This window comes from Callospermophilus lateralis, chromosome 6 (genome assembly GCF_048772815.1).
Source record: "Callospermophilus lateralis isolate mCalLat2 chromosome 6, mCalLat2.hap1, whole genome shotgun sequence".
In the NCBI taxonomy this organism is placed as follows: domain Eukaryota; kingdom Metazoa; phylum Chordata; class Mammalia; order Rodentia; family Sciuridae; genus Callospermophilus; species Callospermophilus lateralis.
In genome coordinates this window covers 160,510,145-160,536,480 of record NC_135310.1, presented here as the reverse complement: position 1 = coordinate 160,536,480, position 26,336 = coordinate 160,510,145, and the positions used below count along the sequence as shown (strand labels likewise).

At 42.0% G+C, this 26,336-nt stretch overlaps 1 protein-coding gene and 1 non-coding gene across 2 annotated transcripts; one reads left to right on the top strand and one right to left on the bottom strand.

The window, feature by feature from the left end:
• Nucleotides 1-3,452: 3,452 nt before the first annotated feature.
• LOC143400996 (olfactory receptor class A-like protein 1) lies at nucleotides 3,453-4,346 on the top strand. Its single transcript, XM_076857972.2, has one exon. It carries the CDS (start codon nucleotides 3,453-3,455, stop codon nucleotides 4,344-4,346), a length of 894 nt encoding a protein of 297 aa, XP_076714087.2.
• Nucleotides 4,347-21,365: 17,019 nt separating this feature from the next.
• Nucleotides 21,366-21,459, bottom strand: Trnav-uac (transfer RNA valine (anticodon UAC)). Its single transcript has 2 exons — nucleotides 21,422-21,459; nucleotides 21,366-21,401 (listed from the first exon to the last, which is right to left on the bottom strand). It is a non-coding gene; the product is annotated as a tRNA-Val (tRNA).
• Nucleotides 21,460-26,336: the final 4,877 nt, after the last annotated feature.

Below are 26,336 nucleotides of genomic sequence, written 5' to 3'. Positions count from 1 at the left end.
GCACCTGCAGCAATTTGTGACTATATAGCAGGATCATATTCAATTTGTTGCAGCTGACCCTCATAAGGTCCTTTTCCTAACAACATATCTAGATTTCTCTGAGGATAACCAGCTGCTACATTTTGCCTAGACGTCTCCTTGCAAAATTCCTCATTGGCAGCCTTCCATAACAAATATTGTTTTCCATTTAGCACAGATTTACACATACTAGCCCAGTCTGCTGGCGTCATGTCCAAGTTGGTAATGGATTCAATCATGCTTACAGTGAAGGGTGCTTGAGGACCATAGGTTGTTACAGCCTCCTTTAACTGCTTCACTGTTTAGAAATCTAAAGCACAGTGAATTCGCAGCCCTCCTGCCTGCTCAAGTACAGGGCATGCTAATCTGTGAGGTCCTGCCTCAGGATCCCATTTATCAACTATGGGGGTTGAGGGCCACTCAGCTGTCTCCATAGGTGGAGCTGTTGGTTGAATTATGCCCTCTGGTGATAGAACAGAGTTAGTATCAGCCTCCTGTTGTAGCTCCCCTGCCCCCGATAGCTTTTTCTCCTTTAAGCTTTCTTCCTTTAAATTTTCTTCCTCTATCTAACTAGCTCAAGAGACCTTCTCTTTTGCTTGATCTAACATGTTTTCTACCATAGTCTGGACCTCTAACAATTTACTTAACACTCTTTCAGTTTGTTTTTTACTAATTTCTAATCTACTATAAAGATAACGCAACCCAACAAGATAACACAAAACAAAACCAAAACAGAATGAAACAAAAACGGAAAAAAAAAATTGTTGTATCAATTTTCCTATTTTGTTGATATGTGCATTTTTGGTCTATTTCTATCTCTTCCTCAGGGGCGAACCACTTCAAACCTTGAGCCAACCATTTTTTCCAGTTTGCCTGAGAAAGTTCTAGGGGTAGGCAGCTTGAAACAAAAACAAAACAAATCAAAACAAGAACACATTGTTTTTTGAAATGGTCACCCATTCTCTCGCCTTCCCTCAGGGGCGAGCAATTTCACTTGCCTCCGAGCTACAGGCATTCCCCGTACGGGCTGCTAAATACCACAGTCTGGCTGGGCACAAATCACGAGCCACTGAAGCAAGAACAAACTTTATTTCTGAACTCCAGGAGCACACTCCACACACGCTCCCAGGGAACTCTCCTGAATGCCACGCAGATCCTCCAGGAACCACCAACTAGAAAATCCCTCCTACAGAACTCCCTCCTCCCACACTTCTGAACCAATGGGAACTCTCCAGGAATCCCCACAAGAACTCTGAAGTAGCGAGAGAACTCCAAAGTAGCAGGCCAAAGCGGACAGTAAAGGTCTAATATACAACCAAATCAATCCAGCATCATCTTAATGGCTTGCCTCTCAACCAATACTATTGGCAAAATGCCAGGGCCATTCCGACTCAGCTGTGGCTCTCAGCATTCACTCTTCTTGGCTGAGTAGAACTATGATTTGTCCATATTCCACATTTTCATCATCCATGGTTTTGTTGGTGATCATCTGGGCTGGCTGCATAACTTGGCCAATGTGAATTGTGTTGCTATAAATATTGATGCATTTGAATCCCTATATTATGCTTTTTAAAAAAATTTAAATACCATGTAGTGGGATAGCTTGATCATACAGTGGTTGCATTTTTAATTTTTTAATAAGTGTCTATACTGCTGACCTGTATGGTTGTACTAATTTGCAGTCCCATCTCAAATGCATGCATTCATCTGTTTTTGTCACATCTTTGAGAGAATCAACTAGTATTTGTATTCTTGATGAATGCCATTCTAATTTGTGTTAGGAGAAATCCCACTGTAATTTTTATTTGCATTTCTGTGATGGCACTTTTGATTGTTTGAGAGTTGTACTGTGAGTGTGTTCAAGTTTTCTGTCAATATACAAGTAATATAGAAAACACTTAGAGCAATGTTCTTGAACTACCAAGGTGCACAGGTAAAAAAAAAAAAAAAAAAAAAAAAAAGTGGCTCCTTGTCTTCCCAGGTGACTGGTTGAGACTTGCTTTGAAGGCAGAGTCCCCAGTGCTGGTCCTCAAGTACCACATCCCTGTGTGAAGCAGGCCTTGAATTTGAGAAGAAGTGACACTCTGTGTCCCAGAAGTGAGCACCAATCTATTGGTGCTGATTCACTTTCTTATTATGAAAACTTCTGTTAAAATAATTAAGCTCCAATTAAAACTGAGATGAGGTCTGAGCCTCACAAACTTAGTAATTGTGGAAGGAGAGGGAGAGCCATGCTGCAGGGACTGGTGTCCACAGGGGTTAGCTTCTCCCTGACAGGTGTCAGCTCTCAACACTGGAGCCTCTGTGGTAGTTAATTGCACAGAAAAACTTCACAAACCCAGAAGGTACAAATGCGACCTTGAAAGCTGCATCTTGTCTAAAAGACAACCCAGAGCTTGTCTGTAGCACAGCCTCCCAGGTGAGTGGACCCTAGGATCTGACTTGCTCACAGGCCCAGGTGACATGCTCTCAGCAGTCAAGGTCTTTCTCTGTGACTGAGCAAGGGGGTGGCTGACAGAGTCTGAGCCTTAGGACCTTCCCTCTTCTTCTGGTATTTAAAGGTATGACCTTGGCCAGGAAGATGAAGGGGTCTTTTACAGCAGGTGCCCCTCAGCTATGCCGGAGCCACTGTGACCCTGTGTGCAAGATCTGAGTTCAGCAGAGAGCTCTGTGGTGGGTCCTGAGGATAGAAAGTTGGAAGCTTTTTCTGCTTTTAGAAATGTTCAGTTTCTTCAAACTCCATGTTGTCCTCCAGTGAATCTCTCTGCATTCTTAGGTTATATAATATTCTGTGCCTAGTTTCTGGTGTATTATTTGATTTCCAAGATACAATTTTCCTCTTGCATTATGTTTTTGTATCCCTAAGTGCAGGGTGCTTAATGAGAAGGCATTCTGTCTCCATCCACCTGAAACTGTCTGTCCTCACATGTAACATTAGACCATAGAGTAAGTCAAACTCATTCCTTGCATGTCTGTGTGTGAGAGTGCCTACTGTGACAATCAGCAATCAGAATCCTAGCGTCTCTTATTGAATTCCAGTATGAATGCATTAATTTGCTTGACATTACACTTTCAAAAATTTCTTTGAGTTTAGTTTAATACCATGAAGCAAGGAACTCCTCTCTTAGGTTTATCTTGGGGAGTTTTCCCTAGATGGATGGATGTACCTGCACAGTTGTTGGGTTTTATTCTCAGGTGGGGGGTCATGCATATGTTTGAATGCATGGACTTCCATTTAGGAACACTCACAGTATAATTGTAAAACCAATCTGGGATAATGCCATTTTCTCTTCTGACATTCTCTTTTTTATTCTGTCAGAGTGAAAGAGAAGTGAGTTATATGACTCAGAAGAACCTCCCAATTGTGATACAGAGCTGTGTAGTTTGGGAAGATGGTAATAGGCTAAAAAATGAGAACAAGTAAGAAGTAAGAAATGAATTTGCATCTTGTCAAGGGGATAATCTTCGTGATTCTAATAGGACTTGGAGTTGTGGGGAACATCTTTGTTCTTGTGAACTATATGGGCTTGCTTAGAAGCACTTTCAAATCTATACACCTCATTCTCATTCATTTGGCTTTTACAAATATGATAACTCTTCTTACAAAACTAATGCCATTGATAATATTCAGTTTTGGGTTTAGAGACCTCATAGATGATACAGCCTGTAAGATGGTGCTTTACCTCGGTAGGGTGGCCCGGGGCCTGTCCATCTGCACCACCAGTCTCCTCACAGTGGTCCAGGCCATCACCATCAGTCCCAGAGTCTCCAGGTGGGGGAGGCTGCAGCCCAGGTCTGCATGGCACCTGCTTCCCTTGTTAGTCTTCCTTTGGATACTCAATTCCTTGATAAGCATGAACTTAGCATTTTACTCCAAAAATATGTACAGGATGAACACATCACAATTTATTAGCAATTACAACTATTGTTATTTACAACCACAAACGGGAATAATCAGATGGATTTTTATTGTTCTCATGGTCCTTCGAGATGCTGTGTTCCAGGGTGCCATGGGCGGGGCCAGTGGCTACTTGGTCTTCCTCCTCCACAAGCACCACCAGCAGGTGCTCCACCTTCAGACCTCCAAGCTCCTCTACAGAACGCCCCCTGAGATGAAGGCTGCGAAGAGTGTCCTCCTTCTGATGCTCTGCTTTCTCTTCTTCTATTGGACAGATTGCTTTATGACTTTATATGTAACTTTTACCTTAGAGACGCATTTTCTGGAAGTAAGTGCTCTAGAATTGGTGGACCTTGGATATGCAATTCTCAGCCCATTTGTGCTGATTCACAGGGATGGACACCTGGGTGAATGTTTTCGTGCTCACTAAGAAGGAAAGAGATTGAGAAAAATGTCTTTTTCATTGATCTTTTCAGTAAGCAAGTTTGAAATAATTCAGATTTCTGTTGCTGTATGTGATGGAAAAATGAAGTAGCTGAATCACCTAGAGGCAGATTTCCACACCAAAATTTCATGAGAGTCCTGTGACAACCTCATAGGAAGCTGGCTGAGTGTGCTTCTCCTAGGTATCTGTGGACCTGTGTATATTTGCAGGTTTTACTTCCCCTGTCAACCTCAAACTCTATTGATATATATTAATACTTAAGGTATAATTATTTTTGATTGATAGAAAATATTTTCAGGTTCATAGTATTTACAAATAGAATGTAATAATATACTTACCTGGGTGTTATCTACATTATAAAATCTCCAAAAATAAAGAGACTTAAAATGTAGTTGTCTCTTTGACAGAAAGATGAATGGATATGTAATGAAAATGATTTAGTTTCCTTTTTGTGTTTTCTGCTTTCTGACTTACAATTTGAATGTATTTTCCCCCCAAAATGAGGAGTTGGTGTTGCTCACAAATCATGGCTCATTTCACAAGAGAACTAGTCAGTGTCTCTTTGCTGCTTGATATTGTCCTTATGCCTCAGAAATCCACAACATATTCTGACTTGAAATGTAATGAACCTAATTTTCCTGTTTCTAAAATGGAACCAAAAATATATTCATGCAGATTGCACAGATGTGGCCACAAGTCATTTGACTAAACCATTTTGAAAAATTAGTGATTCTGTTGATGCATTGATCATATTCCCTCCAAGACAGCTGAGTGGGCCTAGAGGCCTTCCCTCCATAGCCATGTGCTCTCCAGGCCTCCCTTATCACCCTGTTTATTTGTGTTCTAGAAGAACAGGTGAAGGCCTTTTCTTGTGGTTTGTTTATTCCATGAAAACATAAAATAATTTATGAATGATATTATGTGATATTCCAAAATTAGAGTTTATTTGCTTCATATAATGATGCTGTCCTTGAAGATAAATGGCTTGCTACTGTCTTAGATCCACAGCTCTCCTAAAATGGAGCCTAGAGAACAAGACAAAGTGAACCCTCCCCAGACCCATCATTGGCGTGGACTCCAGAGCAGGGAGTACAAATCCTGGAAGTGCAGATAGGAATGAATGACACGTCAAAGTGGCATCATGAGAATGAGGTGACCAAGCACCAACAATAGACAATACCTAGGTGAAAAAGAAAATGGTTCCTGACTTTTGGACACAGTGTATCAAGGTTTGGCTGGGTTTTATACTCCTTAAACAAGTATGATTTTTCTTCACTCTAAAATGTGGGAATTGACTTGACAAATAAAAGTCCATACGAAATCATATTTAGAAAATAATTGAAAATAGTAAAGCAAATGAGGATGTTACCCACCTGTGGGGTGGGAGAGAGGAGAGAGAAGTGGGAAACCCTGAGCACTGAACTCTCTGGCATGACTGGAGCACGTCAGTTTTCTTTGATTGCACAAATACCTGTGTGTCTTTTAAAGCAGTAAAATATAAAGAGTGATATGAACTCTTGCAGCAGTCTCTGGCTGGGCACAAATCACGAGTCTCCACACAGCTTGTAGATTCAAACAGCAATTCTTTATTCCCGAACTCACACCGGCCGTCTACAAACACGTTCTGGGGGAATCCACATTCTCTGCCCAAATCCACTTCTCCCAAATCCACTACTCTGCCCAAATCCACTCCACATGGGCTTCTGTCTCCCAAAATATACTGTCTGACCCTAAGAACTCAAGAGGAACTCAGCAGCAGGATACGCCCTATTCTAAAGGGGGAACACCCTAATCTCCTATTATGCTAAACTGCCCTATTCTAAAGGGGGAACACCCTAATCTCCTATTATGCTAAACTGCCCTATTCTAAAGGGGGAACACCCTAATCTCCTATTATGCTAAACCGCCCTGGTCCTTGAGCAAGGTCACCTTTCAGAAGTCCTTCCACTAGACAGCATGGGAGTAAGCTGTCAAGGAGATTGTCATACCTACTTGGCTGATGGCTCCCAGCAAACTCTGCCTGAGTTGTGCCTGAGAATGCTTACACAATGGTTATAGATGAGATGACTGAGTATTTCCCTAAGTTTGTGAGATAAAATACCACTTTCAGAACTAAGAGAAATTATTACATGAATTGACACATCAATGTTCATACAGACCTGTAATTGCTAAAAATTCAAAGAACTATCTTGAAAGCAACCAGAAGAATAAATGAAATGAAATGAAATGAATCATTCCTAATTAATAGTGGATGTCATGCAAGAGATCTTGGGTCCCAGAAAAAAACTCCATTGATCATAAACCTAGTAAATCCCTCCTCTAATCGGTGGAAGCAGGGATTTCTTAGGTCTCAAGCAATAATCATCAGTAAGTACCCAGTGCCAGTTAATCGCTGAAATGTCTGGTGGTTCCCTCGTTCCCATGACCAGTCATTCTGTTAGGTGTACATCCATCTCACTGGGGAAGACTAGGAGGAAGGGGTCAGTGTGCTCTGGCAGTGCAGCAAGGTCCCTCATGGGCAGCTCCCATCCCCTCCACACAGGAGCCCTGTGTCTGCAGACTGGCTCCAGGATGGGAGTTAATGGAGGAGCCATGAAACCTGTTCTACAGATTCCAGTCAGATTTACCCTCAGAATAATTAGGGTTTATCTCCTTCTACAAATCCAGAAAGAACTAGGCAGAATTCCCATATGTTTCCTATGAAGACACCTGATGATCAATTGATCAATGCCAAAGATCTTTTAATGTCTCACAGTTCTGATTATTTTCCATTGTGGTAAATATGACCACTGTTCCTTAGTGAATCAGTGCCACCATGTGGCACATGTGACCTTGGGATGTGACGTACCCTTTGTGTTTAGGGATTCTAGTTCAATGCCAGTACCTCCCAATTTAAGGTTGAATTTAATGCAGAGAACCCACAGAGTTCATCTAGGATGTTGAACTATTCTCATGAATTTCTTCAGCAAATGGTGTTGGTAAAACTAGAAACCCATATGCAAATATGATATTGAACTACAGTCTGAAGCCCCATACAAAACTGTACTCAAAGTTGAGCAAAGATTCACACATATAATTGAAATTTTAGGACTCCTCAAATGCAATATAATAAAACACTTCTTGACTTATGATTCCTCAGTAAGTTTTTGGATATGACGTCCAAAGAAGAAAAAATAATTGCGGAAATTACCAAGTGGGACTATGTCAGACTAAAGACCTTCTGCACACAAGTGAGACCCTCAAAACATTGAAAAGCCAGCAATTGGATGAGAGCCACTTTTGAAAACGTTGTGACTAGTAAAGTTTTACTCTTTAAATTATGTGAGTCACTCCCATTGGTGGATAGCCCAAATACCCAAGACTAAACAGGGTATAAATGGAAAAGGTCTTGAAAAATATTTTTCCAAACAAGACAGGCAATTGTCCACACCATCTATGAGCTGGTGTTCATCATCATTGACCACCATGAAACTGCAAATCACATTCAGGAGACACAACCTCACACCTGTTAGGTTGGTTCTTAACTTGGAGAGAAGAAATAATAGGTGTTAGCACTGGAGAAAAAACAATATTGTGTACATAAAAGTGACTCTGAATATATTATGTGCTCTGTGGTTGAGATCAATGTTCCTTTTCAATATGAATAGTGTATTCCTGAGAGAGTTAGAAGCCTAGCCCAATCCTTCTTGAGCAAGAAGAGTGAAGTAGAAAGCACTACACTACTTCAGATATCAAAATATAATAAAAACCTGTAGGAATCTAACCAGCATGGAACTGGCATAAAAACAGACACTTGTACTAATAGAAAAGAATAGAAAGCCTAGAGGTAGCTCATGCACCTATAAGTATTTGATCTCCCACAAAGGAGCTCTGAAGGTGCATTCGAGAAAGCACAGTCTTCTCCATGAAGTGTTCCTGGGAAAGTGCCTATCCACATGGAGAAGAATGTACCTGGACTCTAGTGTCTGAGAAGCTAAGAAATCTATTAATGATGGATTAAAGAGTTAAATGTAAGACCTGAATCAACAAAAGTTGTAGAAGAAAACAAGGGAAAAGACATCGGACGTTGTTCTGGGCAAGGATTTTGGACAATTCACCACAATGAGAGGAAACACAACCAAAAGGGACAAATGGGATTTGACTGATCTAAAAACACTCTGCACAGGAAAGAAAATAAAAACCCAGAGGGAAGAGAGTAACTGCCTACTAGTTGAACATACTTGGAAATCCCATGTCTCCTAGGGGCTTATGCTCAGGATGTATAAAAGGAAGCCAAACTCTCAATAGCAAGAGCTGATGGTGTAGATTAGCTGCAGACCATTTGTCATTGGAGGTAATGCCTTGGTTTGAATCCCAGGAAATGCAAACATATATTGAAAATAAAAATCAATTACAGAACGCACACAAAAATTTAATAACAAAAAACTCCCAATTAGTAAAGGGCAATAGACCTATGAACCCGTTTCCCAGAACACAGCTTAGAAATGTTCAAACTCAGCAATTATTAGCATAATGCAAACCCAAAAACCTCTATGACACTCAAATAGCCACTGTCAAAATATTAAAAGATATCAATTTGTGACAGGAGTGTGGCAGAAAAGAAATCCTCACACACTGTAGTGCTGAGAGCCATAGCCAAGAAGGAATGACGCATGGCATTTTTGGTTGAAAGGTGACCCCAGGAAGCCATTGAGATGATAATGATTATGTTAAGATGTGCATTCAATTGGAGATTAGACCCCTGCTGTCTGCCTAGGCCTGCTACTTTGGAGCTCCAGAGGACTCCAGGAGAGTGCCCATTGGTTGGGGAAGTGTGGTAGGAGGGAATTCCGGAGGAGGGATTTCCTGTTGGAGTAGTGTGTCCTGGGAGAAGGCCGCGTGCGTGGCATTTGCGGGACTTTTGGAAATAAAGTTTGTTCCTACTTCAATGGCTCCTGATTTGTGCCCAGCCAGACTGCGGCATTTGGCGGCCCGTGCAGGTAACGCCTGAAGCTCGGAGGTAAGTGAAATTGCTCACCCCTAAGGGAAGGCGAGAGAATGGGTGACCATTTCAAAAAACAATGTGTTCTTGTTTTGATTTATTTTGTTTTTGTTTCAAGCTGCCTATCCCTAGAACTTTCTCAGGCAAACTGGGAAAAATGGTTGGCTCAAGGTTTGAAGTGGTTCGACCCTGAGGAAGAGAAAATTGATACAACGATTTTTGTTCCATTTTTGTTTCATTCTGTTTCAGTTTTGTTTTGTGTTATCTTATTGGGTTGCATTATCTTTATAGTAGTTTAGAAATTAGTAAAAAACAAACTAAAAGAGTGTTCAGTAAACGGTTAGAGGTCCAGACTATGTTAGAAAACATGTTTGATCAAGCAAAAGAGAAGGTCTCTCAAGCTACTCAATAAAGGAAGAAAATTTAAAAAAAGAAAGCTTAGAGGAGAAACAGCTATCAGGGGAGAAGCTACAACAGGAGGCTGATACTAACTCTGTTCTATCACCAGAGGGCATAATTCAACCAACAGCTCCACCTATGGAGACAGCTGAGTGGCCCTCAACCCCCATAGTTGATAGATGGGATCCTGAGACAGGACCTCACAGATTAGCATGCCCTGTACTTGAGCAAGCAGGAGGGCAGCAAATTCACTGTGCTTTAGATTTCAAAACAGTGACGCAGTTAAAGGACACTGTAACAACCTATGGTCCCCAAGCTCCCTTCACTGTAAGCATGATTGAATCCATTACCAACTTGGACATGACGCCAGCAGATTGGGCTAGCATGTGTAAATCTGTGCTAAATGGAGGACAATATTTGTTACAGAAGGTTGCCAATGAGGAATTTTGCAAGGAGACAGCTAGGCAAAATGCAGTAGCCCATTACCCTCAAAAAAATCTAAATATGTTGTTAGGAAAAGGACCTTATGAGGGTCAACGGTAACAAATTGAATATGATCCTACTATATATGCACAAATTGCTGCAGACACAGTTAGCGCATGGAAGACTTTACAAGGACATGGAGATTTACAAGGTCAATTATCTAAGGTAATACAGGGAGTTAATGAACCTTACGCTGAATTTGTAGATAGGCATATTCAAACAGCTGCCAGAGTTTGAGGGGATACAGAACAAGCAATACCATTAATAAAAAACTGGCTTATGACCAAGCAAATTGTTTGTGCAGAGAGGTCATTAGACCATGGAAATATGGAGATTTAAACACATATATTAAATTATGTAGAGACATTAATGAACAAGGGCAAGTCTTGACAGCTGCAGTACAACAGGCTTTAGATCCAGGCCAAAAACATGCTACAATTGTGAACAAACAGGACATTTTAAAAGGAATTGCCCTATAGGAAAAAAGATTAACAAAACTAGGTATCAAAGGAATAGAATACCGGGTATTTGCCCACGATGCCATAGAGGGAGACATTGGGCTAATGAATGCCATTCTCAAACCACCATAGAGGGTATTCCATTATCCAAAAACGGACAAGGACCAGGTGTTTAACCACGATATCATGGAAAAAGGCATCAGGCTCCATTGCCAAAAAACGGACTGGGGGGCCCAATGCTCTGGGGCCCACAACCACAAATATACGGGGCAATGGAGAAACCCAGCAACACCATCAGGTTAGTGCACAGGACACATTGTCCATTAAATCCCTCATCAGACAAACCAGAGGGAGCACAGGGATGGACATCTGCATCTCCACCACAGCAGTACTAACTCCAGAGATGGGAGTTCAAATCATTCCCACAGGAGTAAAAGGACCTCTTCCCCAAGGAACAGTAGGCTTATTATTGGGACACAGTTCTTCTACACTAAAAGGACTTATGATAAGTCCTGGGGTAATTGATCCTGATTAAGAAGGTGAAATAAAAATTATAGCTAGTTCTCCAAAGGGTATATCAGTAATTTAACCAGGAGATAGAATAGCACAGTTATTAATAATACCCAGCCTGCATGATAAATTTTCCAGTCGTACTGTAGAAAGAGATTCCAGGGGATTAGGCTCCACAGGTGTAGAATGGGCTATACTGTCCTTAAATTTAGATTCTCACCCAATGCTAAACTAAATATTCAAGGACATGAATTTAATGGACTACTGGACAGAGGTGCAGACCTTAGCATCATATTGCGTCAAGAATGGCCAAAACATTGGCCATTACAACAAGCTACTCAAACACTTCAAGACCTAGGAGTGACAACTAATCCCCATAGAAGTGCAATGGTATTAGATTGGAAGAATCCTGAAGGATGTGAAGGAACTATACAGCCATATGTATTGGATCACCTTCCTATAAATTTATGGGGACAAGATGTCCTAGATCCATTAGGTTTGACATTAACAAATAACATCAATCCAAATGCGCCCACTATTAGGGCTAGACAAGGTTTTAGGAAAGAAAAAAAAATTAGGAGAACAAGAGCAAGGTATAGCAGTACCAATTCAAATAGATCAAGGAATAAATAGACATGGATTAGGTTTTCAGAAGGGGCCACTGAGACAATAAAAATTACTTGGAAATCAAAAAGACCAGTATGGGTTCCTCAGTGGCCCCTAACAAAAGAAAAGATACAAGCAGCCCATGACCAGGTCAAACAATAATTAGCAGTGGGACATATACAACCTTCTGTATCTCGCTCTAATACTCCCATTTTTGTCATTAAAAAGAAATCTGGTAAATGGAGATTATTCCAAGATTTAAGAGTCATTAATAATGGTTATTATGGGACCTGCTCAATCAGGGAATCTTCAATTGTCTGCTTTGCCAAAAACCTGGTATGTTTTAGCTATAGATATTTAAGATTGTTTTTCTTCAATTCCAATTCATCCTGAGGATAGTCCACGTTTTGCATTTACTATCCCTGCATTAAATCATGAAGGTCCTGATCAGAGATATGAATGGAAAGTACACCCTCAAGGGATGGCTAACAGCCCAACTATGTGTCAAATTTATGTTAACAATGCAATCCAGCCACTTAGAAATCAAAATCCTGAACTACAAATATTTCACTATATGGATAATATATTATTAGCACATAAAGATAAAAACATATTGCTAAAATGTTATGCCACACTTACAAACTTATTAAAAATTATAATCTAGAGATAGCAATAGATAAAGTAACAATTAAAATTTACAATTGATTATTTAGGAGTTCTATTATCCTCAACCATGATCCGTCCACCAAAAATTCAAATACGAGTAGGTCAACTCAAATCACTCAACGACTTTCAAAAGTTATTGGGAGACATAAGTTGGATAAGGCCTTATCTAGGCATACCAACAGGAGAGTTGGGACCTTTATTTGATATCCTAAAAGGTCCATCAGATCCAAATTCACCCCACATGTTAATGCCTGAAGCAAGAAAGGCATTAAAAATCATTGAAACATATATGGAAAATATGCATTTGGATAGAACTGATATAAGTTTGCCTTTATTATTTATTGTAATAACAACAAAAAATATTCCTACAGGAGTATTTTGGCAAGAAGGTCCATTATTATGGATACATTTATCTTATTCTTCTAATACTATTCTTACTAGGTATCCTGAGGCTGTAGGACAATGAATATTTGAAGGAATAAAAGCAGCAAAGGGAGTGTTTGGAACTTCTCCCAATAAAATTATTACTCCATATACTATGGATCAAATTGATGAGTTAGCTAATGAGTTAAATACTTGGGCAATAATCATGTGTAAATCTAATGTTTCATTTGATAACCACTTACCATCTAATCCTTTATTGTCTTTTTGGTCTTCTCATTCTGTAGTTTTTCCAAAAAATGACAAGAAAAACACCTATCATGAATGCTCCAAATATATTCACTGATGGGTCAAATAATGGTACAGCAGCAGTAGTTATCCCTGATCAAACTTTTACATTTTTAGTACCCAAACAATCAGCTCAAAAGGTAGAGCTTAATGCTGTATTACAAGCTTTTGTGATGTTTAAAGATTCTGTATTTAATTTATTTTCTGATAGTCAGTATATAGTTAATGCTATAGTATCCCTTGAAGATGCTGGTAGGATTTCTCCTTCCTCTACTGTTTTCTCTTTGTTTTCCACTATACAAAGTCTAATCTGGACAGAAAAGTACCATTTTTATAGGACATATCAGGGCACATACAGGATTGCCTGGAGCCCTTAGTTTGGGCAATGATTTAGCAGATAAAACTACACATGACATACATATTATTTCTGTGCTAGAAGAAGCTACAAATTTTCATAAAAGGTTCCATGTCAATGCTAATACTTTACAAAAGCATTTTAAAATAACTAAGGAACAAGCCAGACATATAATAAAACAATGTCAAAATTGTGTGACCTTTTTACCACAAGTTAATCTTGGAGTCAATCCTAGAGAACTGATACCTAACCATATTTGGCAGATGGACGTCACACACTTGCCAGAATTTGGAAAATTAAAATATTTGCATATTATAGTTGATACTTCTTCTGAATTTTTGATGGGCTCCCATCATGCTGGAGAAAAAACTAAGATATTAAAGCTCATTGCTTACAAAATTTTGCCTCTGTGGGCGTTCCAAAACAATTAAAAACAGATAATGGTCCTGGTTATACTTTCATCTCCTTTAAACAATTTTGCTCATCATTTGGCATTACTCACATATCAGGAATTCCATACAATCCTCAGGGACAGGCACAGTTGAAAGAGCTCACCAAACTATTAAAATGTACTTATTAAAGCAAAAAAAAGGGAATTGGAAAGGGGTATATATCCCCCAAAGATAAACTTAAAATAACCCTTTTTACTCTAAACTTTTTAAATTTGGATTCATCAGGGCTCAGTGTTGCGGAAAGCCATATGTGTCCAAAAAATGTACATAAGCTTAAGGCACTTTGGAAGGATATTCTAACAGGACAATGGAAAGGTCCTGACCCAGTGATTGTCTGGAGTCGGGGTTCTGTTTGTGTGTTTCCACAGGGAGAACAGCAGCCAATTTGGATTCCAGAGAGACATACTAACCAAAGTGATTTCTACAGACCAAAAAGAAGATGATTTGACTCAAATCCATAACAGCTGATATCCAGAGCTCCAGCTTGGCTATTCTTACATCTGCAACAGTGATTAACCAGGATGCTTTTTTCAATATCTATTTTACTATTGCCTTTTCCCAATTCATAAAGTTCTATTTTATTTTTTGAGCTCATACAGACCTTAATGTTTTTCTGATCAGTTTTGTTTTTTGCTGTGGAGTTTTTAAACATTGCAATGGAGATGTCACCTGTGTAAAGCTACAAGGCCTTTACTATTGTCTTATGTGTTGTACATTTGTGTGCACACTTGTGTTTTGTGTTGTATGTCTGTGTGTGCATATGTCCATATATCATACATAATTTTTTTTAGCATCATTGCCAGAATTCCTATCTTCATTCCAGTGCCGGTGAAGACAAAGACCAAACTACAGCTTCTTCGATAGTTATCACAACAAACTGTATAATCTGATGCATCAATGAATAATAACTCAACAAGTAATGCTCAATCAAGGAGTCGATTTATTTTGGGAGGAAATGGACATATTGATAGATTCCTCTGCTTTGAACTGCTTGCAGAACTTGCCTGGACTATGTATCACTTGTATGCATTGTGAACTATCTGTTGGTGCAGCGAATTGTGGTAGTGCTGGCCTATCTTTGCTGATGGTGTCACCAGTGATACAATTTTTCCAAAGGAGCCGTCAATTGGCTTGGTGTTGTGGCATTTCTGTATCCTCCTCCCTTCTGGTAGTGATGGTCTAAAATTTGGGGGCCAACAGAAGTGAGGCAAATAACCTCACCCCCCCACTGGCACCAAGGCCAAATTTGGGGGGCAACAGAGGTGAGGCAAAGAAACTCACCCCCCCATTGGTGCATAGGCCTATCCACAAGTATGGCTGTATGCTGGACCGGTAGTCAGTGATGGGTATGATCCAATTGCAGTGGTACCAACCTAAGACCGGAGGCTGATGCCTAGACGTCAGCTAATCTGATGACGGGTAAGATCCATATGTTGTATTAGACAACCTAACAGGCATGGTCCTAAAGCCACATTGCTTGTTGTTTAATTAAACAGAAGGGGGAAGATGCTGAGAGCCATAGCCAAGTAGGAATGATGCATGGCATTTTTGGTTGAAAGATGACCCCAGGAAGCCATTGAGATGATAATGATTATGTTAAGATGCACATTCAATTGGAGATTAGACCCCTGCTGTCTGCCTAGGCCTGCTACTTTGGAGCTCTCGCGGGACTCCAGGAGAGTTCCTATTGGTTTGGGAAGTGCGGTAGGAGGGAATTCTGGAAGAGCGATTTCCTGTTGGAGTAGTGTGTCCTGGGAGAAGGCCGCATGCGTGGCATTCGCGGGAGTTTTGGAAATAAAGCTTGTTCCTACTTCAGTGGCTCGTGATTTGTGCCCAGCCAGACTGCGGCATTGTAGGTGGGAAGGTAAATAAGTACCGATGTTATGAAAACAGTGTTTGAGAATCTAAAAAACATCACAAATAAAGCTACCACATGATCCCTCAATTCCTCCCTGGGTTTAAATCTAAAGGTTTTGAAATCAGCACGTCCAAGAGAACACTGCATTCCTACGTCTATTGAAGCAAGTTCAGCCAAAGTCTGGAGGCCCCTTAAGTGACCATTGAATAAAGTATATAGAAAAAAACATATGGTAACACATAAATGATGGAGAAGCACCCATTCATAAAGTAAAATGAACTCCTGTCGTTGGTGACACAATCCACTGAGCTGGAGGTACTGTGTGAAGAGAACCAAGTCAGGCACAGAGACAAGACCCCAAGATCTCACTAACAGGTGGAACAGGAAACGTTGATCTCATGGAGTTGAGAGCAGAATAATGAACACCAGAGGACTGAGGAGGGAAGGATGGGAAATTGGATAAATGGTACAAAGATACAGGTACATAGGAGCTAGGAGTTCTGGTGAGCTATGATTCAGTGGCATGATCATATATAATGGTCTCAAAGTGTACATTTCAAAAAGCTGGAGGAAGAGAGATTCCTTGTTTTCAGATTTTATATGTATATATTTGAAGATATGTGGATGTGTGTGTTTGTGTGTACCCAGGTTTGAACATTTTAAAATGCCTATATGTATAGAAACATCTCATGGTACCACATAAATTTGTGTAAATTAGTATCAATCAAATAAACAAAGACCTCTGTGAAAGAAAGCTGTTAAAATAATCAGTATAACTCTTATCCCTAGTTATATCACCTATTATGTTAAAAGATGCTGGTATGTACTTCTTTATTTGAAAGAGGTCTATGGCCAACCACCCTGGATGTACCTGATCTCCTCTGAAATGCATTAAAGCTGGAGATGACCAATGCTGACCCTGATCTTGTCGACTGAATCACATGTGGGTCCACAGATAGACCTCACAAGCACTGCTCACAGATATAACGAATAGAAGGGCTGGGACTGGGGCTCAGTGGTAGCGCACGTGTCTGGTATGTGTGAGGCACTGGGTTTGATTCTCGGCACCACATATTAAATAATAAAGATCTAGCAGCAACTAAAAAAAATTTTAAAAATAAATAATAATAGAAAGAAGGACAGAAAACCTTGATTTGAGAAATCATTATAATGTTTCAAAGCATTTTAAGGCTGTCATGCAAATACATTCAACTTGATGAATGTCCAGAACAGTGTGCCCTGCTTTGATCAGTAGCTAACATTGTGAAAAGAGAGAATGTTCCTTCCAAGCCACATTCACTTTGTGTGACTTTTGCTTGTGGAACACTATAAACGCTCTCACCACCATTGCTCCGAATGTATGACATGGGGCTACAGGACTTGGTGTCTGGCCTTCTGGGATTTGGTCTTGCTTTGGACCAGTCCTTCTTTCTATGGCCCTATTCTTCCCTTTTGGAAGGGGAACGTTCACTCAGTGCCATTGTCTGTAGGTACATGTAACGTGCTTTTGAATTTCACAGGGGCCCACAGGCAGGAGTTTGCCTTCCGTGCTAGGAGAGAGGTGGGACTTTTGAGCAATGCTGTTATGGTTAAGTCATGGGGCTCTTGGAGATGGAGTGAATGTTGCATTTTGAGATTGGCATGAGGTTTGGGGGCCAGGGTTGGAATGCTATGGTTTGTAATTAGAGGTCATGTCAGGCAATGCAAGAAGATTCAGAGATATAGCTGTTAAGACATATCAATCCTGATTCAGTGATGAGGACTCCAATCTTCTTAATGCATTAATCCATTTGTTAGATGAAAAATTTGAATGTACTACTTCCTGGTAACTACAGGCAGTGGTGTGTGGCAATTAGAAGTAGAGTCCTGGAGGAGTGACGTGGGGACTGTATCTGACCTGGTTCCTTCTCGTCTTTCTTTGTCTCCTTTCCTGCTGCCCTGGGCTGAGCACCTTTCCTCTGCCTCCCTGATGTTCTGTGGTGGAGTCAGCAAACCATGTACTACAACTCTGAAGCCACGGGCCAAAATAAAATCTTTCCTCCTCTGAGTGCACAAGTCATGCAGCAACTAGGGAGCATTATCAGTTTATGGAAGTCTGGACAATTTAATGAGACCCACTCTCAAAGTAAGTAAGCAATTAGACAGATGAAAGAAATTAAAGGGATACGGATAGGAAAAGAAGAACTCAAACTATCGCTTAGATCAGCCCTAAAGCTTAGAAAATAATGCCAAGAATTAACAAACAGAATGTTATCAAACTTAAAAGCTTCTGTACAGCAAAGGATACAATTTAAGAGCTAAGAAGATAGAACCAAGGAACCATCCATATGGGAGAAGATTTTGTGGCTACACTTCTGACAGGATTGATATTCAGAGTATATGAAGAATTTAGAAACTTAACACCAGAATAAAATTCAACAAAAAATACTTAGGCATAAATAAAGCAATCAATAAGTGGAAAAAATGAACTTTTCAAAAGAAGAAATACAAATGTCCAACAAATCTATGAAAATAAATGTTTGACATCATTAATAATCAGGAAAATTGAAATAAAAACTACCATGAAAATTATTTTCACTCCAGTCAGAATGGCATCCCTCAAGAATACAAATATAATAAATGCTAGCAAAGATGGGGGAATATTTTGCACTATTGGTGGGATTATACATTATACAACCACTATGGAAATCAATGTGGACATTCCTCAAAAGAATAGAAATGGATTCACCATATGACCCAGCTATAACACTCACCATATTTATCCTAAAGATTTATAGCCAACATACTATAGGGATACTTACAAACCCTTGCTTATAGCAGCACAATTCACAGCAGCCAAACTCTGCAACCAGCCTAAGTGTCCCTCGACAAATGGATGGATAAAGAAAATGTGGTATATATACACAATGACGTTTTATTCAACCACAAAGAAAAATGAAATTATGTCATTTGCAAGAAAGTGGATGAAACTTGAGAGAACTATGTCAAGCAAAATAAACCAAACTCAGAAAGTCAACAGACATATATTTTCTCTCATATCTCAAAGCCAGAGATATAAAAGAAGAAAACAGTTGGGGGAAGGAATCTTATGAAACTAGAAGGGATTCCAGTAGAATAGAGAAAGGAGAACAGGAGGACGGAGGAGAGGGAAAGGTGGGGGAGTACCTTGGATCACAATTCACCCAGTTATATTGTTACATTGTGGCATGAACAAATATGTAACAATGAAATTCACTATTATGCATAATTATAATGCCCTAAGGAAAAGAATCAATGTTGATTTTTTTTTAAAAATTGGATGATAACAAGTTCTCCTATACTTTGTCCATTTTGTACTGCTTTTTCATTTGTGTAATAAAAGTGAAAAAAAAAATAAAAACAATTAAAAAATAAACATTCAAATATTAGAATTTTTTAAAATAACATAATGAATTATTTGTTAGTAATTTTGTGGGGGGGGGGATTGGTCAAATTAGAAGGGGCATTGACCTGAGATCAGGAGCACTGTCTATAGGAAGGCCCTGATCCAGTGCTCAACACAGCCTCTGTGGGCGCCCATACAAAGATGGGAGCAGACACCCACGATTCAAGGCCATGGGCACTGAGGCTGAGAAACAGGCGACCCATCCACCTCTGCCCCAGGCAGTGAAGGAGAGCAGGACTGGACCCACAGCCACAGGCAGCTGGAGTTTAGAAGCAGGTGGCCCAGCTGACTTTCCTTCCCAGTCTCAGGGACAGAGCTCTGGTGATCTACCTCAGTCAGCAGGGACGCTTCGGCACCACAGACCTGCCGCAGTCTGGCTGCAAGCAAAATATCCGGGGGGTGACGAATGACTTGTGTACGTTGATGCAGCAGGAATAGGAGCTGTTTATTGTAGGACAGAAGTGGTATTTATACATTTTACACAGCTTATCTAATTAGCATAAAATAGATACAGCAGTCAACCAATAAGGAATCTCCACACTTAATGGCTGGCTTTTGTTACTTCATAAACCACTCCCTCTGGCATTTGGCCAGGTGCCATGCAGACTTGTTTACAGACTCTAACATTTCTCTGGCAAAATACCAGGTGCCAATCTGACTTGTTTACAGACCTTAACACAGACCGTCCACAGGGAGCCTGCAATCACAGTTGCCACGCTTGCTGACAGCCGCCAGGCTCTGTGCCACTTTAAAGAATACCCTGTGGAGGGGAGTGAGGGCACAGTGTCCCTCAGCAGTCAGAACAACAGCCTGAGCCCTGCCTCCTGGGCTCCTGCACCAGTAGACAGCCAGCACCCTCCCAGCATGCAGCCCAGGCCCCCCAGGGGGCTGTGGTGAGAAACCCTTAGCCACCAGGAAAGTGGTTCCTGTGCCCCAGCACCTCCAGGAGGACCCAAAGCTGAAGAGTGATGGACGTCTTCTAAAGGTGCCAAATCCTGATGAAATTCAATCCAGGTAGACCCCATAAGAATTTTCTCTCCTTTGGCATGGTTGCCCGTAAGTAGGTCTACTGTCCATTGTGATAATCATGTCACTCTTCACTTTGATCAATAATTGTTCCCCTAGTATTCGATATTGTGCCCTCAACCCATCTGACTGTACTTCTTCCAATGTTCTAAAGCAATAACGGGAATCATTCTCTTTGCTTCCTAATTGGGGTTTACCCTTGCTCCTCTCCGCTCTTCTCCCTTTTACCTGGTAATGGCCTCAAGTCCCCACCATCCATCTTTTTCTCCTTTTTCCCTTGGTTTGTATATTTTTTTCTATCTTTTCTTTTTCTTTCTTCTTATGCCCAATTTTTCACTCCTTCCCTTTCACCCCCTCATGATATAATAGCAAGTTTACTATCTTTGATAGTCTTCGACCTATTCCAGATCATCACTACAAGTTGATAGTGTGGATTGGAGGAACCGTGGAGAACATTATCAGCAAGTCTTCGTTTTCCCTAAGGATGACTAGTCTGAGGCTTTGCTCTGAAGTGATCATCCTAAGCAGCTTTAATGTCTCCTCTCAGAGTATGTGGGAGTGGGAACAGCTGAAGACATAAGTAAGTGAAAGTACCAATGCCTACATAGTCTCACAGTCTGGGGCTCTTGGGAAAAGAAGTTCCCTAAATACAATGCGAATTAAGAACCTGTGGAGTGAGAGAAGATCTTTGTCACCTGCTCCTCAGGTAAGGATTAATATCCAGAATATATAAAGAACTCAAAAAACTTAGTGCCAAAAAAACCCTAATTAACAAATTGGCAAAAGAACTGGAGACAATTCTCAAAAGGAGAAATACAAATGGCCAAAAAAATATATAACCCCCACCCCAGAAAAAAAAAGTTCAACATCTCCAGCAGTCAGGGAAATGCAAATAAAAACTACATTGAAGTTTCATCTCACTCCAATCAGTGTCCATGATTAAGAATACAAATGACATAACGCTGATGGGGAGGTGGGGAAAAGGTACATTTAACCATTGTTAGTGGGACTGCAAATCAGTGCAACCTCTCTGGAAAGCATATGGAAAGGGCTCTGGAAAGCTGGGGAGGGCGTCCCACCACGTGCCCCGGTCCCCAAGGCTGGCCCCTGGCAGGGCTGCTCCAGGTGAGGCTCGAACTCACAACCTCGGCATGGCTCGGGAGGATACTGCTGAGTAAGCACCGCGCGCTAACCGACTGCGCCACTGGAGCAAACGCAGGAGAGTCCTGGCCACTCCTTACTTGACCCACATCGGGTCCCAGTGGCCAGGGACCCCGGGCGCGCTCGCTGGTTCCCTGGGCCACATCTCCCCGACGCGTGCCCAAGGTGCCTGGGCTCAGCGGGGACCCGCGGGAACCCCGGGACCTGGAGGCTCGGAGCGCCGCTTGCTGAGTCAAGACGGCTGCATCCTTCCCAGGCGACCCGAAGGCGCGGACTCTGGGGAAACTGCCGCTGTGTCCGCGTGCCCAAGAGGACGCGCAGTGGTCACCGTGCCGACTGGCGAAGGTCCCGGGCCGCGAGGCCTCTTTCCTCGGAGCCTCTCCCGCCCAGGCTTCTCTCCCAGGCGCTGCCCCTGCCCTGGCCTCCCTCCCCAGCCTCGCCTGCCCTCGCCCCTCCTTACCCGGCCTCTCTCCCCGGCGCTTCTCGGCGCCTCCTCCCTGCGCCCACCGAGCGGGCGGGGTGGTCCCTGGCAGGAGCCCGAGCCCGGCCGAGTGGCGTCTCTGTCACGTTCGCCCGGGCTCCCACCTGACAAACGGGCTGGAAACCCGGGGCGGTGACCAGGGCAGCTGTGACGCTTTCTCTGCAGCCACGAGGGCCACCCAGGGTGGGCGGACGCAGGGCCAGGAGCTCGGTCCATTCCCGAGGCCACCCACCTCCCGGGACCTGAAAACGATCGAAACCGCCGGTGGGGGGGGGGGGGGGGTCGCTGAAACCCTGAAGTCTCGGTTCTGGGACAGCGAGGTCGCCCAGGGTCTGAGAGAAGGCCTCCTGCTGGACCCTTCCGACGGGGAGGCCGTGGGACAGGCGCGTGTACTCGGGGCCAGCCGCTGGGCCCGCGGCGGGCGTGAGACTCCGCGGTTGGGGACCTGCTGGGGTTTTGTTGATGTTCGTGGTTTGCATTTTTTAAAGAATCCAAACGGTACACGTTTAAGCTACGATACGCACAGCCTTGATGCACAGGTTCGGCCACACATCACACAGAGCAGCTGACTGACGTGTCCACGTCCCCCACGGTCGTCACCTGTGGGCCCGGTGAAAGCGCAGGGCCAGCTGCGGTCTCTGGAGCCAGGCGTCCCTCACAACTGCGGCTGGACCCTGACCTCTGGCCACCGCGCTCCGGCCACAGGCCTACTCCCTACTTCGCTTCTGCGGTCAAGGTCTGTGGATCCACAGAGGGAGATGAGGAAGTGCTGCCTGGCTCCTTGCCCTTAGTATCGCGGTCCTAAGCTTCGTCCGTGAGGGATTTGCTCCTCCTTTCCCCTCTGTGTGTCTCTGCGGTACGGATGGTACTTCTGCACGGTGTACTCGCTCCATCCACCTCTCAGCTGGCGTGTGGTTGGCACACCTCAGCTACTGAGAACGGCGTGTCCACGACCTGGGGGTGCAGGTACACTGGGCCCTGGTTTTATTTCCTTTGGGCACTTACCCTGAAGAGGGAGGACTGGATCAGGTGGTGGCCTATTTTCAATTCCTCGGGAAACTCAGCACTGTTTCCTATAAGGGCAGCACTTACTTGTATTCCCACCGACTTTTTCTCCACACCCCCACTAATATTTATCTTTTATTTTGTTGATATTCACTGTCCTAACGAATATGAAATGACACCTCCACAGGTTTCGGTGTGCGTTTCCAGATGGTTAGTAATAGTGCGGGTTCCTTTCACATACCTGTAAGCCATGGGTATGCCTTTTTTAAATGTCTATTCAGGTTCTTTGTCCACTTTTAAATTTGGGGAGGTTGTATGTGCGTATTTCTGTTTTGTTTTTCCCACTGAATTGTGTGTGTGTCATATATTTTGGATATTAGCTTTTAGAAGACATAGTTTGCAAATATTTTTCCAATATCTTTCCAATATCGTTTCACATTATTGATTAGTTCCTGTGTTATGCAGAAGTTTTTTAGTTTGATGTGATCCTATTTATATTGCATTTGTTGCCTGAGCTTTTAATGTCCTATCCAAAAAAATTAAATAAATCATTCCCAAGGCCAATTTCAAGGAGCGCTTTCCCTGAGTTTTCTTTCTTCTAGGAGTTTTATAGTTTGGGGGTTGTTTTTTGTTTTGTTTAGTTTTGTTTAGTTTTATAGTTTTGAGCCTATGTTTTGATATGTAACCCATTTTGAATTGTTTTCACATATAGTATGAAGTAAGGGTTTAATTTAATTATTTTCCACATAAATACCCAACTTTCCCAAGATCTTTTATTGAAGGAAGTTTCCTTACCCATTGTGTATTCTTGGCATCCTTGTGAAAAATCAATAGACCACCCTATGTGCTTAGGTCTATTTCTGGGCTTATTCTCTTGCAGGAAAATGAGATGAGTAGGTAAATTTGTGTTGATAAACCTGGTATTACACTTCTCAGGTGATTACCATGCCTATATGAAAAATTAGCAAGACTCTGACCCAAGGTTCAATCATGTACCAGTATCATCCTGTTTGGGTTACTATGCTTTTATAATATTGATTGGTACATTATAGTTATACATTATAGTGGAATTTATTGTTACATATTTGTACATGCAGACAATATAGCAATATAAGTTGGTCGGTTTCATTCCCTGAGACTTTGTAGTGTATTTTGAAGTTATGTAGTGTGATACCTCCAACTTTGTTCTTTCTCAAAATTGCTTTGGCCATTGGGGTCTTTTGTGATTCTATAACAGGAACTTAGAAAGGCTGCCTTTGCTAAAAGCACCTACTCTTGATTTAGGCCTGCTGATGCCCAATGAGTAACTAAAAGCAGGATAAAACTTAACATCTCTGCTTTCATTTTTCATCTGTCTCCTTTATTACCTTGAACCTTGGGTCAGAGTCTTGCTAACTTTTCATATAGGCATGGTAATCACCTGAGAAGTGTAATTCCAGGTTTATCAACACAAATTTACCTACTTATCTCATTTTCCTGAAAGACTGGGAACACCAAGAAAAGAGTAACCAAAACATTTTCAAGATTTGTGGGACATTCAACTGCCAGTCCCCTGAATTGACACTTTGAAGTCTGCAGTCATTTCCCCAAATCTGCAGTCACCTGCAGAACCTCACAGATCACCCCATGATAAATAAGATCACCCCCAAATGGGAGCAATGACACCACAACAGGAAATGAGGCTGCCACCCCCCAGCAGAAGCAATCATCTCAGGATAACCAGACGCCCCCTGGAGCTTTGCAGACTCCTCTGAGCCACCTGGGAGAACCAATCATGAGATAACCAGCTATGCCTTCACCACCACCCCTCCACAGAGTCCCCCACCCTGCCTTTGCTCTCCTTTCCGATAAAACCCCTAAGTTTCTGTCAGTCCCTTGAAGACAGCTCTTTGGTGACTGCAGGCTTGTTACCTGTTCCTCCTGGCCTGGCCATGATTAAAGTTCTTCTCTTCACCACTACTGGCCTCTTTGATTGGCAATATTGGGTCAGGTGGCTGAACCTGGTCTGTTGGAACCTTGAGTCCAGTGCCATTGCTCAAGGACTCCTCCAATAACAGTTCCAGGTGAATTTTAGAACTACTTAATTTCTGTGAAAAATATCATTGGAATTTTGGTAGGAATTGTGTTTAATCTGTGTATTGCTTTGGACAGTGGAATCCCATGAAAATAGGAGATCAGTGGGACAGAGGGAGGGGACTGAGGTGAGGGAGTGGGGTAGGAGAAAAGGAGGAAGGTGGAAGGAAATTGACCAAACTATGCTATGTGCACGTACGAATGCAGCAGTGAGTTCCACCTTTATGCATATCTATAACTCCCTGGTTGACAAAAGTGCTTGTGGACACAGCAGGGGACCCCGTCATACAGACACTGCTGTACTCCTGCTCCTGAGCAAGGGGTACAATAGAAGAACTAAAACAGACACAGGGACAGAGGGGGCACCAGTCAGTAATAGTGAAGAGCACATGGACAGGGGAGGAGATAAGGAACAGAGGAAATTCCAGAGACCATAAAAAGAAGAAGCCAAAATTCCCCCACCAGATTCCCAGCTCAGGAGCCCCTTCTCTTCAGAAAAGTCTGTTACTGTCACTTTTAAAATAAACCTGCTGCCTGCTTGCTATCTGTATGTCCTGTTCTTCAACTCTTTGCTGAGCAGAGACAAGGAACCCAACACCCCTGGACGGTAACCCTGACTCCTTCTCCCATGATCCCCACACCAACCTCTTGACAAATTGTGGGGCTTCCTATACAACCTCTGGAATCTTTTCCTTCTCCATCAACTATTCCTTCATTTGTTCCACGATGAACTAAATATCACTTTGATTAGGTAAACTTTGTGAAATTTTTTTCTTTTTTTTCTCATTTTATTTTTTGTTGATTTTTTTAAATGACAGCAGAATGCATTACAAATCTTATTACACATATATACCACAATTTTTCATATCTTTGTATACAACATATGTTGACACCCAATTTGTGTCTTCATACATGTGCTTTGGATAATGATGACCATCACATTCCACCATCCTTGCTAATCCCCTGCCCCCTCCTTTTCCCTCCCACCCCTCTTCCCTATCTAGAGTTCATCTGTTCCTCCCACGCTCCCCCTCCCTACCTCACTATGAGTCAGCCTCCTTATATCAGAGAAAACATTGCATTTGGTGTTTTGGGATTAGCTAACTTCACTTGGCATTATCATCTCCAGTGCCATCCATTTACCTGCAAATGCCATGATTTTTATTCTCTTTTATTGCTGAGTAAAATTCCATTGTGTATATATGCCACATTCTTTATCCATTCATCCACCGAAGGGCATTTAGGTTGGCTCCACAGTTTAGCTATTGAGAATTGTGCTGCTATAAACATTGATGTGGCTATGTCTCTGCAGTATGCTGTTTTTAAGTCCTTTGGGTATAGTACAAGGAGAAGGATAGCTGGATCATT